General features: G+C 21.4%; 7 protein-coding genes across 7 annotated transcripts; 5 read left to right on the top strand and 2 right to left on the bottom strand.

Annotated features, from left to right (window-relative positions):
- Positions 1 to 270: 270 nt before the first annotated feature.
- On the top strand, positions 271 to 1156 carry dlcA (cytoplasmic dynein light chain; the record flags this gene model as incomplete). The annotated part of the gene is made up of 4 exons (XM_633407.2): positions 271 to 285; positions 441 to 485; positions 640 to 766; positions 1008 to 1156. 4 exons carry the CDS (start codon positions 271 to 273, stop codon positions 1154 to 1156), a joined length of 336 nt encoding a protein of 111 aa, XP_638499.2.
- A 305-nt stretch (positions 1157 to 1461) lies between these two features.
- Positions 1462 to 2660, top strand: DDB_G0284581 (hypothetical protein; the record flags this gene model as incomplete). Its single annotated transcript, XM_633408.1, has 3 exons — positions 1462 to 2057; positions 2168 to 2291; positions 2388 to 2660. The coding sequence occupies 3 exons, from the start codon at positions 1462 to 1464 to the stop codon at positions 2658 to 2660; spliced, it is 993 nt and encodes a 330-aa protein (XP_638500.1).
- Positions 2661 to 3035: 375 nt separating this feature from the next.
- On the top strand, positions 3036 to 5176 carry glyS (glycyl-tRNA synthetase; the record flags this gene model as incomplete). Its single annotated transcript, XM_633409.1, has 2 exons — positions 3036 to 3442; positions 3547 to 5176. The coding sequence occupies 2 exons, from the start codon at positions 3036 to 3038 to the stop codon at positions 5174 to 5176; spliced, it is 2037 nt and encodes a 678-aa protein (XP_638501.1).
- A 531-nt stretch (positions 5177 to 5707) lies between these two features.
- Positions 5708 to 7884, top strand: fslL (G-protein-coupled receptor family protein; the record flags this gene model as incomplete). Its single annotated transcript, XM_633410.1, has 4 exons — positions 5708 to 5873; positions 6011 to 6147; positions 6244 to 7109; positions 7194 to 7884. 4 exons carry the CDS (start codon positions 5708 to 5710, stop codon positions 7882 to 7884), a joined length of 1860 nt encoding a protein of 619 aa, XP_638502.1.
- Positions 7885 to 8570: 686 nt separating this feature from the next.
- On the top strand, positions 8571 to 10013 carry DDB_G0284587 (hypothetical protein; the record flags this gene model as incomplete). Its single annotated transcript, XM_633411.1, has 3 exons — positions 8571 to 8692; positions 8773 to 9639; positions 9767 to 10013. 3 exons carry the CDS (start codon positions 8571 to 8573, stop codon positions 10011 to 10013), a joined length of 1236 nt encoding a protein of 411 aa, XP_638503.1.
- Positions 10014 to 10740: 727 nt separating this feature from the next.
- Positions 10741 to 14516, bottom strand: DDB_G0284591 (hypothetical protein; the record flags this gene model as incomplete). Its single annotated transcript, XM_633412.1, has 2 exons — positions 10741 to 13875; positions 13983 to 14516. The coding sequence occupies 2 exons, from the start codon at positions 14514 to 14516 to the stop codon at positions 10741 to 10743; spliced, it is 3669 nt and encodes a 1222-aa protein (XP_638504.1).
- A 1910-nt stretch (positions 14517 to 16426) lies between these two features.
- DDB_G0284593 (hypothetical protein) lies at positions 16427 to 16811 on the bottom strand (the record flags this gene model as incomplete). The annotated part of the gene is made up of 3 exons (XM_633413.1): positions 16427 to 16569; positions 16617 to 16652; positions 16795 to 16811. Coding segments are annotated over 3 exons (196 nt in total), but the record flags the coding sequence as incomplete, so codon positions are not given.
- Between the last annotated feature and the right edge of the window lie 20 nt (positions 16812 to 16831).

Consider the following 16831-nt stretch of genomic DNA (forward strand, 5'->3'; position numbering starts at 1 on the left):
CTTTTGGAAAAAAAAAAAAAAAAAAAAAAAAAAAAAAAAATGAAAAATTTTTAAATTTTTTTTATTATTTTTTTTTTATTTTTTTTTTTTTTTCAAAATTGAACTCAAATTGTTTTTTTTTTTTATAATTTTTTATAATTTTTTTTTTTTGTATTATTTTTGTTATAATTATTTTTCATTTTTTTTTTTTTTTTCAAGTACCTTTTCCCCCTTTGTTCCATTACCAATTTTAGAATTTAATTAATTAAATATATATATATTGAACTTAAAATGTCAACAGAAATTGTAAGGTTTTTTTTTTTTTTTTATGAATTTCTTAAAATACACAAATCAATCAAAAAATAAAAAAAATAATAAAAAAAAAAAACAAAATAAAATAGATATTAATATAACTAAAAAAAAAAAAAAAAAAAAATTTTAATTAAAATATCTAAAATTAGGATCAACCTTTTGTAGTTGAAGAAATCTTAACAATAATAAAAGAGGTAAATAAACAACATTGACAATATTATTATTATTATTATTATTATTATTATTATTATTATTATTATTATTATTATTATTATTATTATTATTATTATTATCATTATTACCATACACATTATAAAGAATATTATATTAATATAGATATATTTATAGGCAGTTGAAATATCACTTCAAAATACAGTTTATCAACATAAACAGGTACCACAATGGACACAAAGTATCATTGATCACTCATTAAAGAAAATATCAGAATTAAATAACAAATCTTATAAATATATAGGTACATAGATTTTCAGAAAAATATTCATTCATTATATAATATAATAAATCATTGACTCTAACTTTTTTTTCTCAAAAATTTATAATAATAATAATGTAATAATAATAATAATAATAATAATAATAATAATAATAATAATAATAATAATAATAATAATAATAATAATAATAATAATAATAATAATAATAATAATAATAATAATAATAATAATATATATTTTGAATGGATTGATAATATTTAGTAAATTGTTTAATTTTTCAAAAAACAGGAGCAGGATTTCATACAGCAAGTTCATGTCTTTGGGACTCTGCAAACGATGGTAGTTGTTCATATAGATGGGAGAATAAGTCAATGCATTGTATCATAAGTGTTTTTGGATGTAAAATATAATATAACATATAATATAAAACAAAAAATAATAATAATAATAATAATAATAATAAAAAAAAACAAAAAAATACATAAACGATTATATATTTATTTTAAACAAAAATAAGTTTATTTTTATTTTTATCATTGTCTATTTTTATTTTTATTTTGGGTCTAAAATTTATTTTTTGATTTTTTTTTTTTTTGGTCAAAAATTTTTATTTTTTTTTTTTTTTTTTTTTTTTTTTTTAATTTTTCATTTCTTTTTTAATTGTAACCTGATTGTGTGTGTTTATTTACTTTTTTTTAATATAATTTCAAGAATAATGGATCAATACAATAGTAATAATAATTTCAATGGCGGCAGAAACAACAACAATAATTTTGATGATAATTCTCAATATAATGGATATGATAATAACATGAACAACCAATTCAACAATAATGATAATCAATATAATAATAATAACAACAATCAATATAATCAATATGACAATAACAGTAACAACAATAACAATAACAATAATAATAATAATAATAATAGTGATAATAATTACAACAATTACAATAATTTTAATAATTTTAATAATAATAATAATAATAATAATAATAATAATAATAATAATAATAATAATAATAATTTTAATAACAATAATAATAATTTTAATAATAATAATAATAATAATAATAATAATAATAATAATCAATATAACCAACAAGATTTTATAATGAATCAATTAAATGATATGTTAGATAGAATTGATTCATCTCAAGATTATATAAAGAATACAAAAGAATGGATAATGAATAATTGCTTCAACTCTGTTGTATTTGTTAATTTTATAACGAAAAAAGTAACAGAGATTAGTCCAGATCAAAAACTATTCATTTTATTTTTAATTAGCGATATTTTACATTTTAGGTATGTTTTGATTTTTAATCATTTTTTTATTTATTAACAATTTAACTTTTTTTTTTTTTTAGGAAATACCAATAATTTAATTGTTCAATATATTAATAAATTTTTTTTAGTCAATTTAATAGGATAGAAGGAAGACCAGAATATTTTATACAACCTTTTTATCAAAATTTACCAATGATTTTATCAAACACATATTATATAATAAATCAACCAATGAGAGATCAAGTTAATAATGTAAATATATCCTATCATTAATATATAATATATATTATTATTATTTGAATTATTAATTTTTAATTTTTTAAAAAAAAAAAAAAAAAAAAAAAACAGATTTTAAATTTATGGATAGAAAGAAATATTTATACAAAGAGTGAAGTTGAGGAATTAAAAAAATATTTAAAAAAATCACCACCACCTGGAGTTGCAATTACACCAGGTGTTACAGTTTCTCATATTCGTTTATCACTAGATGTTACATTACCATTGAATTCACAAGATATTGACTATTATCATTTATATAATTTTGATAGATCTGAAAATAATACTCCACTTTATAATTCTATAGATCATTTTTATAAAACAATTTACAAAGAAACACAATAATAAATAATAAATAATAAAGTAAAAAAAAATTATTATTTTTTTTTTTTTTTTATTTTTCATTAAAAAAAAAAAAAAAAAAAAAAAAATAATAAAATTTTTGGTAACGAGGGAAAGGTGTCTAGAAATTAATTTTATTTCTTTATTTTTTTTATATGTATAAAAAAAGATAATTATTTTTAATAAAAATATCATTTAGGAATTCTTTTTTTAATTTCAGGAAAATACACATAAAAAAATTAACGCCAAATTTTTTTATTTTTATTTTTAAATTTTTATTTTTTATTTTTTTTACTTTTTTTTTTTTTTTTTTTTTTTTCACTTTTATTTTTTGATTTCTCTTTTTTTTAAACTACCACCGACCCCACCCACACATTGATGATTTTATTAAAAAGTTTAATAAATAAATCATCATTATCATCACCATCATTTAAGAGTATTAATAAATCATTAACATTCAAAAATATCAATAATTATTATACAACCACCACTACAACAACAAGTTTAAATTTAAAGAGTAATATATTATTTAATAATAGTGACAATAAAATGAGCATTGACAATAAAGAAAAAATCCGTGCAGGTTTAGAAGATCTCATGAAGAGAAGATTCTTCATTACTCAATCTTTTTCAATCTATGGTGGTCAAGCTGGTCTTTACGATTATGGTCCACCAGGTTGTGCCGTCAAAGCAAACCTTATCAACCTTTGGAGACAACATTTCGTTTTAAATGAAGATATGTCCGAAGTTGATTGTGTTTCTGTAACACCAGAACAAGTTTTAAAGTTTGTATTATATTAAATAAATAAATTAATATTAATAAATAAATTTTAATAAATTTTTTTTTTTTTTTTTTTTTTTTTTTTTTTTTATTTATTTAAAATTTTAGAGCATCAGGACATGTTGCAAAATTTGCAGATTTTATGGTTAAAGATGAAGTCACAAAAGCATTTTTTAGAGCAGATCATATTTTAGAAGCACATATTCAAACATTATTAAAGGATACAAGTAAAATGAGTAAAGAACAAATTGAAGAATTAAATTTTGTATTGGCTAAAGCAGGTGATTACAATCAAGAACAATTGAAAGAATCATTGATCAAATATAATGTTAAAGCACCAGAGACTGGTAATGCATTAACAGAACCATATCCATTCAATTTAATGTTCCAAACTCAAATTGGACCATCAGGTTTATCAACTGGTTACCTTCGTCCAGAGACAGCACAAGGTATTTTCACCAATTTCGGTAAACTCTATGAGTATAATGGTAAAAAGTTACCATTTGCCGCCGCACAAATTGGTAATGCCTTTAGAAATGAAATTGCACCACGTGCTGGTTTACTTCGTGTAAGAGAGTTTACAATGGCCGAGATTGAGCATTTCGTCAATCCAAACAATAAAACTCACCCAAAATTCAATGAGATCAAAGATGTTGAAGCTAATCTCCTTTCATCAGATTCTCAAGATAAAACTAGTGAAATCCAAGTTTGCACCTTTGGTGAAGCCGTCGAAAAGAAACTCATTGACAATGAGACACTCGCTTACTTTATGGCTCGTACTCAACAATTCCTTCACACCGTTGGTATCAAACCAGCTGGTCTTCGTTTCAGACAACATCAAAAGAATGAAATGGCTCATTATGCTCAAGATTGTTGGGATGCTGAAATCCTCTCTTCCTATGGTTGGGTTGAATGTGTAGGTCATGCCGATCGTTCATGTTATGATCTTAAAGTTCATGCCACTGAATCCAAATCAAATCTCTCTGCCTACGAGGAATTCAAAGAACCACAATTTGTTGACATTGCAAAGGTTGTCGTTAATCCAGGTGCAATCTCAAAGAAACATAGAGCTGCCGTTTCACCAATTAAGAAATACTTGACCGAACTCAAAGATGATCTCGCCAAAGCATTGGAAATCCAAGAAACAATCACCAAGGATGGCTCATACAATTTAGTGTTGGATGGTAATACCTACGATATCACCGCCGATATGGTCACCATTAGTAAAGCTCAAGAAAAGAAGAATGGTCATACCTTCTTCCCACATGTCATTGAACCATCATTTGGTTTGGGTCGTATCATTTACTCAATTCTCGAACAAAACTATTACACCAGAGAAAATGATGAACAAAGAGGTGTACTCTCTTTACCAGCTATCATCGCTCCAGTTAAAGCCTCTATCCTTCCTTTAACCTCTTCCGATCGTATCGCTCCATTTGTTCAAACCATTTCAAAGGCACTCAAAGAAGCAAACATCTCAACTAAAGTTGATGACACTGGTAATGCCATTGGTAGAAAATACGCTCGTACCGATGAAATTGGTGTTCCATTTGGTGTCACCATCGATTTCCAAACTGTTGAAGATAACACTGTCACTCTTCGTGAACGTGATACCACTAAACAAGTTCGTATTCCAATCTCTGAATTAGCATCAACTCTTAGAAAACTTTGTGATTTAACTGTTAGTTGGTCTGATATTTTAAAAACTTTCCCAATTTATGAAGGTCAATCAGAATAAAAAAAAAAAATAAAAAAAAAATAAAAAAAAATATATAAATAAATTTAAATCAAATAATTAATTATAAAAAAAGATATTTACTTATTTTTAGATATTTTTTATTTTTTTTTTTATTTTTTTTTTTTTTCCTCGATCACCATCGGCAAAAAATGAAATCAATCGTTTCAAAAAAAAAAAAAAAGTGACGAAAATATTTTATTTTTTTATTTTAAAATATTTTTCAAAACAATTAGATTACTTGAAAAATTGAAAAAGATATTTTTAAAATGTTTTTTTTTAATATTTTTTTATTTTTTAATATTTTTTTATTTTTTTAATATTTTTTTATTTTTTTATTTTGGTTGGGGAGTTTCGAATAAAAATTCTTTTAAGACCAAGTTTTAGATTTTTTTTTTTTTTTTTTATTTTTTTTTGATTTCGTCACTCTAGTTAATTATTTTTTTTACTATAGTTTTAAAATTATTGAGTAAAAGTCAACTAAAAAAAAATATAAAAAAAAAATTTAAACAAAATAAAATAATTAAATTAACAATGATTACAAATAAATCAAAGTACTATTTTTTTTTAATTTTAATTTTTATAAATTTTTATTTAATTAATTGTCAAGAAGAATATCCAATTGATCAAACAGGAAAATGCGAACCTTATATTGGAGATAGTCAAATTACTAAATGTTCAACATTTTTACCAAATATAAGTATGTTATCATTTCTTTAATATTAATATAAATATAAAAAAAAAATTGTTGTAAAAAAAAAAAAATTGTTTAAAAAAAAAAAATGTTTAAAAAAAAAAAAAAAATAAATTAATTAATTTTAAAAAAATATAAATTAGATTCTATCTATGTTTCGGCCAATTCAACACAAAAAGATTCAATGAAAACATTGGATAATTATTTTGGATTACTTTTAGCTGTTGGAAGTGAAAAATGTAAAGATTCGTCACTTACATATCAAACATTATGTTCAATGGTAAATATTAAAATTAAAATATTATTTTAATAATTTTAAAAAAAAAAAAAAATAAAAAAAAAAAAAATAATTAACTAATTTTAAATTTAAAAAAAGTATTTAAAAGAATGTGAAAGTTTTACAGATAATTCAACTTTAAAAACAGTTTCAATACCAAAAAGAATTTGTCGTAAAACATGTAATGATGTAACTAAATTATGTAATATTGAAAGTTTATTTAATTGTAGTCAAAATGAACCAATTAATAATTTACCATTATGTCCATTGAATTATTCAATCTATGATTTATCATTAGTTAATGGTGATAGTAATTATGAATTACAATGTTATTCACCATTATCAAATGATAGTATTGAAATCCCAGTTACTAATTATTGTCCATTTCCATTGATTTATATTAATTCTACTGATCATTCAGCAGATGAAGATAGAGGATACATGTTTGTTTCAGGTAATTCAAATTGTGTAGTACCAAATCCAGTACCGTTATATACACCAAAACAATGGGATAGATTATATGATCTATCAAATTCATTATCGGTATTATCATGTGTTGGGACATTATTCCTATTATTTACATTCAATATTTTAAATAAAAAAATTAATAGATTCGATAGGATGAATTCTCTTTTTAATGGCTCAGTTTTTATGATGTCATTATCTGGTGTTATCATTCTATTTGCAGGTGGTCCAAGAGCATTAATTAAAGATGGTGGCGCTCGTATTTCAGTTTGGCAAGATCCATTATGCTCTGCAACAGGTTTCATTTTCCAATTATTTTCAATTGCTGCAATTTTATTTTGGGTTGTAATGTCTTTTGAATTATGGTATAAAATTAAATTTATGACTAAAAAATTAGATTTAAAAAAATATTATATACCATTCATTATTATAGTTTCATTAGTATTTAGTATTATACCATTAGCAACTAAAAATTATAGAATGATTAGAGGAAATATGCAGTATGTATATATAAATATTCAAAAAAAAAAAAAATTATAAAATAATTATTAATTTTTAAATTTATTTATTTTTTCATTAAAAAGTTGTTGGGTACATACAACAAAATTACAAAATTCATTATTTTGGATACCCTTAGGTATTGCAATTACAATTGGTACAATATTTATTGGATTGGTAATGTTTGAAATTCATAGAATTGTAAGCGCAAATTCTAAAGGTGGTGTATTAAAATTAGAAATTAAATCAATTTTAAATGTTGCATTAATTTATTTAACATTCATTTACTTATTTGCATTTAATTTCTATATGAATGGTCAAGAAGGTGTGGTTTATGGTCAAATTGAATCATTCTATCAATGTACACTTGAAAATGATGCATCTGAATGTACAATTCAAGGACCTTCAATTGGTTCACTTGGGTTCTTTATATTTTGTATTAGAATTTATGGTGTTTACTGCTTCATATTACAAGGTTTAAATTATAGAGCTTATAATATATGGAAAGAATCAATTTTCTTTAATAATAGATTTGTATCATACATTAAAAATAATATTCTCAATATTGAAACTTCTTCAACTGGAAGTGGTGGAACTTCTACAACTGCATCAGCAACAACAACAACAACAACTAAAAAACACAACGGTATTGACAGTTTAAATATTGATTCAGCTTTCTCAAAAAATAATGAATCAGACGATGAAGATGATTATGATCCATATAAAAAATCTAAAAATAATATAACTTTAAAAGATATCGAAGTTTCAAAATCTTAAAAAAAATAAAACAAAAAAAAATTATTTATTCTAAAAATATAAATCTAAATTAAATTATATAAAATTTTATCACATAACTATTTTTCCAAGGCACTATATGATAAACTTCAAAACAATTAGGATTTATAGGTATAGCCCATTGTTTTGCATTCATATCTCTTTTAAATTTTAGTTAAATTTAATTAACATTGGCATTTTAGAGGTAACTGAATATTGAATGAGGTAATAAATGAAATGGTCACCTAGTATATTTTGGTTTAAATAATTTATTTCTTAAAGAATTGTTAGAAGTGAGCTTTTTTAGAAAGTTCTTGTAAGAATTTGAGATGGTTTCATTTTTTTTTTTTTATCATCCCTCTCGTTTTTCCTCAAAATTAAAAACAATTACAAAAAATGAATGATAATAAATTCTAAAAATAAATTCTAAAAATAAATTTTAGTGAAAAAAAAAAAAAAAATTCAAAAACAATAATGATTACATTCATTTTTTTTATATTTTATATCATTTTGTGTAGTTTTGAGTGTTCTATTTTTTAGTATAAATTAAATTTATAAATAAATAATTGTTAAAGAAAAAAAAAAAAAAAAAAAAAAAAATAAAAAATGTCTCAATATTTTTTTTTTTAAATTTTTTTTTTTTTTTTTCAAATTATAAAAAAAAATAAATTCATTACAATTTAATAACCATGCAAAAGTTTGATGCATTTCTTGTATATTCTTATTTACCATTATTACCTATACATTATGAACCATTCATATATCTATATGATAAAACGACAACATTTGGTAGAGGTAAAAAATCAGATGTGTAAATATTTAAAAAACATTCATATTATTGTATATTTAAAAAAACATATACATTTATACTAATTTATTATTTTAATTTAGAGAATTTTTATCAATGAGTGCATCAAGAGAACATTCAAAAATAACAGTGGAAATAAGTAAAAGAGGTTATAAAGAATACTTTATAGAGGATTTAGATACATTGAATGGTACATTTATAAATGGTGTTAGAATTGAAATTAAAACCAAATTAAGACATAATGATAGAATTAGATTTGGTAGTAATTCTTCTGAAGTTAGATATACATTTAAATTAAACTACAAATTATCATTTGAGAATATAAATATCTTTAAATTTTTAAAATCTCTAGAAAATGATAAACAAAAATTAAAATCTCATCCACTTTCAAAATTATTTACACCTTTATTAGTTGCATCAGATGAACAGGAGATGGATTTAAAAGATGAAAATAATAATATAGATAATAATAATAATAATAATGATAATAATAATAGTAATAATAATATAGATAATAATAATAATATAGATAATAATAATAATATAGATAGTAATATAAATAATATAAATAATAATAACATAATAAAAAAAAAAAATTTAGAAAATGAAAAGATTAAAAAATTACAAGTTAATGAAACACCATCAAATAAAACAAATACTTCAACCTCTTTAAATAAAACTGCAAAAAAAACTATAACAAAAACACCAAAAACAATAAATAAAAAAAGAAAACATGAAGAAATACATAAAGAGGATGAAGAAAATGAAGAGGATGAAGATGTGGGAGGAGGAGGAGGGGGAGGAGAAGAAGAAAAAGAAGAAAAAGAAGAAGAAAAGACAGAAATAATTGAAAAAGATTCATTGGTTCAATTTATATTAGCAGATAAATCTTGTAACATTGGTACAGTTATTTCTTATAATAAAAATAAAAATTCTTACTTGATTCAAAGGTAATTACAACTGTTTATTAAATTAAATAATTTTCAAAATTTAATTTAATTTATTATTACGTATACTAAAAGAACCAATTACTTATTAACATTTCATTTAAATAATTAATTAATTAATTATTTGAAGCGATTCAAAGAGAATTCAAATTAATAATGGAGAGATAGAGAAAGCATGGGTCAAAAGATTAGAATTTGAAAAAGTTAATATTAAATCTAGAGTAAGGATATTTCAAAATGAAAAGTGGTACAGAGGAGTAATCCTTGAAAAAAGATACAATTCAGGAGGAAGGATAAAATATGAATACTTAGTTCGACTCATTGATATTAAACAACCTCATATATGGATTGGGGGATCAAAAATATTTAAAGAATAAATAAAATAGTTATTTAAAATAGAAAAAAAAAAAAAAAAAAAAAAAAAAAAAGTGTGACAGACTAAATGATAATTAATTTATAGTTTTTTAAAAGACATATATGGATATATGGTCCACCAATACCATGTCTTTTTATTTTTTTATAAGTTTTCTAAAAAAGGGGCGTTTTAAAAATAAAATTAATAAAACAGTGTGGTTAAATTTGTGGGGGATAAAAAAAAATCTAATAATAATAAAATACATGTAAACTCTTCATTTGTTATTCTATAATAAATAGGTTTATCTTTATACAATTAAAAAATACATTTCAAAATTAAGTTAAAAACAAATCGAACTAATAAAAAAAAAAAAAAAAAAATAAATAAGAATAAAAAAAATATAAACAATAAAAAATTATTTATTAAATTTAAAATTGTTTTTTTTTTTTTTTTTTTTTTTTTTTTTTTTTTTTTTTTTTTCTATGTACATTAATTTTTAATTATTTATTAAAATTGTTTTGTTATTTATATAGAATTCTAGGATATATAAATGTCAACTATTTTTTTTTTTTTCTTTTACATATTTATATAACTATTGTAGTATTGACAACAAAAAAAAACAATAATAGTAATAAAAATCTTAAATAATAAATTGATTATCATGCAAAAGTTGTTTTTTTTTTTTTTCTTTTTTTTTTTTCTTGGATCTAGGAGAGGAACTATTTTGAAATTTTTTTTTTCTTCTAAAATTAATTTGAGGATGGCATTGTTGAGTTTAAAAATACTTGTTGTGATTGTGGACGTTGTTGTTGTTGTTGTTGTTGTTGTTGTTGTTGTTGTTGTTGTTGTTGTTGTTGTTGTTGTTGTTGTTGTTGTTGTTGTTGTTGTTGTTGTTGTTGTTGTTGTTGTTGTTGTTGTTGTTGTTGTTGTTGTTGTTGTTGTTGTTGTTGTTGTTGTTGTTGTTGTGCTGAGTCAATATTTAAATTCAATTGATTGGACACCATACAATTATTTGAAGATGACAGCATTAATGGACTATAAATTGTGAAGTCTCCAAAGCATTTGTTTAGATCATTAGGAAATAATGGGTTAGGTAATGAAGAGGAAATTGGAGTTTGTTGTGTTGAATCATTATTTGAAATTATTTTATTATTATTATTATTATTATTACTATTATTATTGTTGTTATTGTTATTGTTATTGTTATTGTTGTTATTGTTGTTGTTATTATTATTATAATTATTATTATTTGTTGAAGGAGAATTATTATTTTCAAGAGAATCAATATTATCTAAACCGTCTAAACCTTCTAAACCTTCAAAACTACTACTATTTGAAAGTTGTTTAACATCATATGAAACAAGCCCACCAAGATTATTACTGCTTGTGTTGGTACTACTATTACTAATATTGTTTTCTAAATTATTGCTATTTACATTACTACTACAATTAGTATTGGTACTATTGTTGTTGTTGTTGTTGTTGTTGTTGTTGTTGTTGTTGTTGTTGTTGTTGTTGTTGTTGTTATTCTTTAAAGTTTTGTCATCAGAGTTTGATTTGATAGAATCTTCAACTCCACCCTTATTTTCGTGATCATTGGTGGAATTCATATTATTATATTGTTGTTGTAAGTTAAGAAAATGTTGAATAGGACCTTGGGATTGATTGAATGAATTAGGATTTTGTTGGATTGGAAAATTTTGTTGCATTTGTAAAAATTGTTGTTGTTGGATTTGTTGCTGAATTTGTTGAGTTAATAAATGTTGTTGAGGATGTTGTTGTTGTTGTTGATGAATTAATAATTGCTGGGTTAATAGTTGTTGTTGATGAAAGAAATTATTTGTATTTAAATTATTTTGACCATTTATACTTATACTATTACTATTATTATTATTTCCATTATTATTAATATTAATATTATTATTATTATTATTATTACCATTTCCATTATTGTTGTTATTGTTGTTGCTTCCATTATTACTATTATTATTATTTCCATTAATAATATTATTATTATTGTTGTTATTATTGTTATTATTATTATTATTATTATTTTCATTATTATTTTTTGAAAATATATTTGATTTTTCAATCCATTGTTTAAATCTTGGGTCGGTAGAGCTTAAAGCTTCAAGTGGATTTGCCAAAGCATTTTTAATAAAACATAAGGTGTGTTTATTTGATTTAGTGGCTTCACCACCTGTAAAATCACCACAAGACTGGTAAACCATGCTGGGAATATTTTCAATGAATATTGCTTCATAAAAAGTTGGACATTTCTTTAAATGTAAAGTCATTTCTACTTTATCACCATCTAATAGATTGATATCAACTGATGTCACATCATCGAAAAACATTTCCATCTTTGTTAAAGATTTTCCATTATTAAAAATTTCCCACATAAATTTTCTCTCAGTGTAAGAGAAACGAGCAACTAAATCACCACAAAAACTTGAAATCTTTTCCCAATTTCCAATTTTCATTGAGATTGATGGTAAATCGGAAAATTTATAAACTTGTGGAGATATATTGTTACTACTATTATTTTGGTTATTACTATTTGCATTACTATTATTATTATTACTATTATTGTTATTATTATTAATAGAAGTATTTGTTTTGTTATCTTTATTTGATGATTCAATGGCAGGAGAATGGGTTGATGGTAAATTTGATGGCGGGGTATTTGCATTTATAGTTGTATTTGTATTTGAATTTGTATTTGAATTTGTATTTGAATTTGGGTTTGTATTTGTATTTGTATTTGTATTTGTATTTGGGTTTGTGTTTGTATTTGTATTTGGGTTTGTATTTGTATTTGTATTTGAACTTGAATTTGTTTGTGGTTGTTGTTGATGTTGTTGTGGTTGTGGTTGTTGTTGTTGTTGATCACCACTATTTGGTAAAATAGATCTTGGTGATTTTGAATAAATTATTTGATGAGGAGAACCCACCATATTTTGACTTGGATGTTGAAATGGGACAAATGAATTGGTTTGAGGATTAAAGACCATTTGAGGTTGATCATTACCTCCACCGACATTGCCAATACTATTATTACTATTATTGGAACTACCATTTAAATTTAATATTTGTGGTGATATGAATGGTGTTATAATTCTTTGGGTGGAGTAGAATGGGCCACCAATAAGAGTTGGAGAAGATAAATATGAAGCTGGAATCTTTGCTCCAGGGTGTTTTAATTTAATGTGCATTTTCAATGCACCCTCTGTTCCATATGATTTATTACAGGATGGCAAATAACATTTGAAACCTCTTTCAATCTCTGATGCAGTTCTTCTATGACGTTTTTTCATTGAAGAGTCCATTGTTGTTGTAGACTTTCTTCTTCTACTGCCATCAAATGGTCCACTTTCGTCCATATCATCATCTAATTGATCTGATCCTAATGGTGGTGAATTACTTGGTGAAGAAGATGAAGATTGAATACCATTATTTGAATTAAACACTTCAATTGAATTATCTGTATTATTATTATTGGTGCTGTTATTATTATTATTATTATTGTTGTTATTATTGTTGTTGTTGTTATTGTTGTTGTTATTGTTGTTGTTGTTGTTGCTGTTGTTGTTGTTATTGTTATTTATAACATTATTATTGCTATTGCTATTGCCATTATTATTATTATTGTTAATATTATTGTTATTAATATTATTATTATTATTAATATTGTTCCCATTATTTAAAAGTTGACCATTAAATAAAAGGTTGTTATTATTTTGTAAAAATAGACCATTATTTGTATTTTGAAGTTGAGAAAAGTTATTAATTTGGCCAAAGTTATTATTCATCATACCAAACATTAATTCTTGGTTTGTCAATTGGGAATTTTCCATAGAGTTTGAATTAAAATTTGAAGAGTCCTATTTAAAAAAATAGATATTTTTTTGTGTTAGAAATAATTTTTTTTTTTTTTTTTTTTTTTTTTTTTTTTAAAAAAAAAAATCAAAAATAACATTTAAATACAAACATTTTCCAAGAGACTACTTGAATTTAGTTCTTTATTTTCAGGATACATTAAAATATCACCACTGTTTTGTAGTATATTATCACTATTTTCAAAGGATGTTGCAGTTGAAGATGGGTTTTGTTCAAAGGCCTCATTGTTGTTGTTGTTATTTGTGTTATTACTGTTGCCACTATAATTAATATTGCTATTATTTATATTGTTGTTGTTTGGTTTTAATCCTATTACATTAGGGGTTGTACTTATACTTTGACTTTGTGGAAACATAGAGTTACTATTATTTTGTAATTGTGAAGTATTTGGTATTATATATTGTGGTAACATTGACGATGAAAAATTTAGACCATTAAAATTATTATTATTGTTGTTATTGTTGTTGATATTATTGTTGAGGTTGTTGTTACTACTATTTGGATCGGATATATTCAAAGTATTTTGCGCATTCATAGTATTATAGTTCATATTAGTATTGCTGCTATTGTTATTGTTGTTACTGTTATTATTGTTGTTATAAATTTGATTCGATACAATATTCATTGTGTGGCGATTTATATTTTGTGGTTTTTTTATTTTTTTTTTAATTGGTTGTAATGATGATGTTATTTAATTCGAATTGGGTCAATGATATTTTTAAATTTAAATTATTTTCTTTTTAAATTTATATTATTTTTATAACCTTTTTAACTATTATTTATATTTATATTATTAAATTTAATTTTAAATTTTTTTTGTTTTTTTTTTTTTTTTATAATTATTGAGGTTCAATTTATATGATAATATGTTTTGAAAACAAAAAAAAAAAAATAAAAAAAAATTTATTAACCTAAATTTTAAAAAAAAAATAAAAAAATAAATAAATAATTAATTTAATAATTAGTACTGGTTTTTTTTTATTTTTTATTGTTTGAACTACAATGAATGTAAGACGATATTTGAAAAAAAAAAAAAAAAAAATAAAAAAAATAAAAATTTTTACTTTAAAAAGTGATGGTTTTGGAAAATAAAAATAAAAAAAAAATAAAAATTGAAAAAAAAATTTGAACTTACTTTGTACAAGACCGATGATTGTTTAATAGTTATTTATTATTATTATTATTATTATTATTATTATTATTATTATTATTATTATTATTATTATTATTGTTGTTTTTTTTTTTTCTCTCTCTCTTTTTAAATTATTTCTATACCAAAAAAAAAAAAAAAAAAAAAAGAATAAAAAAATAAAAAAAAGAATAAAAATTAAAAATATAAAATTATAAAATTTTTTTTTTTTTTTTTCTAATATAAAAATAAAAATAAATGTTAGTAAGAGAATCTTTTTTTTTTTTTTTAAAGAAAAAAAAAATAAATGAATGAAAACAGAAAAAATAATAATAGGTTAAAAAGAAAAATTTTAAAAGAAAAAAAAAAAAAAAAAAAAAAAAATACAATTATGTGATTTTAAACTACCAAACAAAGTTTAATTTTTCCAAATTAGGTATTTTTGATAGTAATAAATTTTTAAACGTTATTGATATTTTTTAAAATACACTAAACAAAATAAATAAAAAAAATTATAAAAAAAAAAAAATAAATAATTATTGAATGTTAATAGAAAAAAAAAAAAAAAAAAAAAAAAGAAAAAAAAAAAAAAAAAAACCACCCACAATTATGATAGAAGTCTTCGAATAATTACATGTGAAAAACAATGAAACTGTGAATTAAAATATTTTATTATTTTTTTTTTTTTTAAAGTGCAAAAAAGATGACGATAAACTATAAAGCAATATAATTGTGAGTGAAGAAGAGAAAAAAAAAAAAAAAAAAAAAAAAAAAAAAAAAAAAATTGAATATCATTAAGAAATGGAAAATAATAAATAAACTAATTGAAAAAATCACGCAAAACAATTACAAAATTATGTTTTTCTGTATTTCCGATACAATAGATAAAGACAAAAAAAAAAAAAAAACATAAAAAAAACGAGCCATACATTCATATGGTAACACACAAACACAAAACTATGCTTTATTCGTCATGACAAACATGTTTTTTACAATCTATTGACAAATATAGGTGGTTTAAAAAAATTATGGGTTTGTAATAATGAATTTTTTATGTGTAAAAGGGATTAAAAAATAAATTGAATTCTGACTTTGTATCTAATAGAAAACAAAGATAATTTTTTTTTTTTTTTTTTTTTTTCAATGATGAGTGGTATATAGTATGTGGGTGTGTGTGAGTGCGTGTGTGTGTAAATATAAATATAGGGTAAATTTGAAATTTTATATGTAAGCTTTTTATCCAAACGTGGAAGCTATTTTTTTTTCTTTTTTTTTTTTCTTATTTTAATGGAATTGTATTTTAAAGTTTCTAATCTTTTAAAAAGAAAAAAAAACATTTTCCCCACTCAAATGAATGGTATGAAATTATTTTTAAAAATGATTTGAAAATGTGATTTATAAATATGTTATTTTATAATTATGTTCAAATTCCATTTGTGTTGTTGAATGATTATATTTGTAAAAAAAGAAATAATAAAATAAAATAAGATGAATAAATAAAAAAAAATAAAAAATATAAAAATATAAAAAAAAAAATAAATAAAAAAAGCTAAAAATAAGATGAATAAAAAAAAAAAAAAAACTATTATCATATACTTTTTAAAATTTTATTATTATTTATTATTATTATTACTATTATTATTATTATTATTATTATTATTATTATTATTATTATTATTATTATTATTATTATTATTATTATTATTATTATTATTATTATTATTATTATTATAAAATTTTTTATTATAAATTTAATAACTATATTAATAAAAACTATAATGATTATAAAAACTATAATATTTAGATTTTTT

This window comes from Dictyostelium discoideum (assembly GCF_000004695.1).
Source record: "Dictyostelium discoideum AX4 chromosome 4 chromosome, whole genome shotgun sequence".
In the NCBI taxonomy this organism is placed as follows: Eukaryota; Evosea; class Eumycetozoa; order Dictyosteliales; family Dictyosteliaceae; genus Dictyostelium; species Dictyostelium discoideum.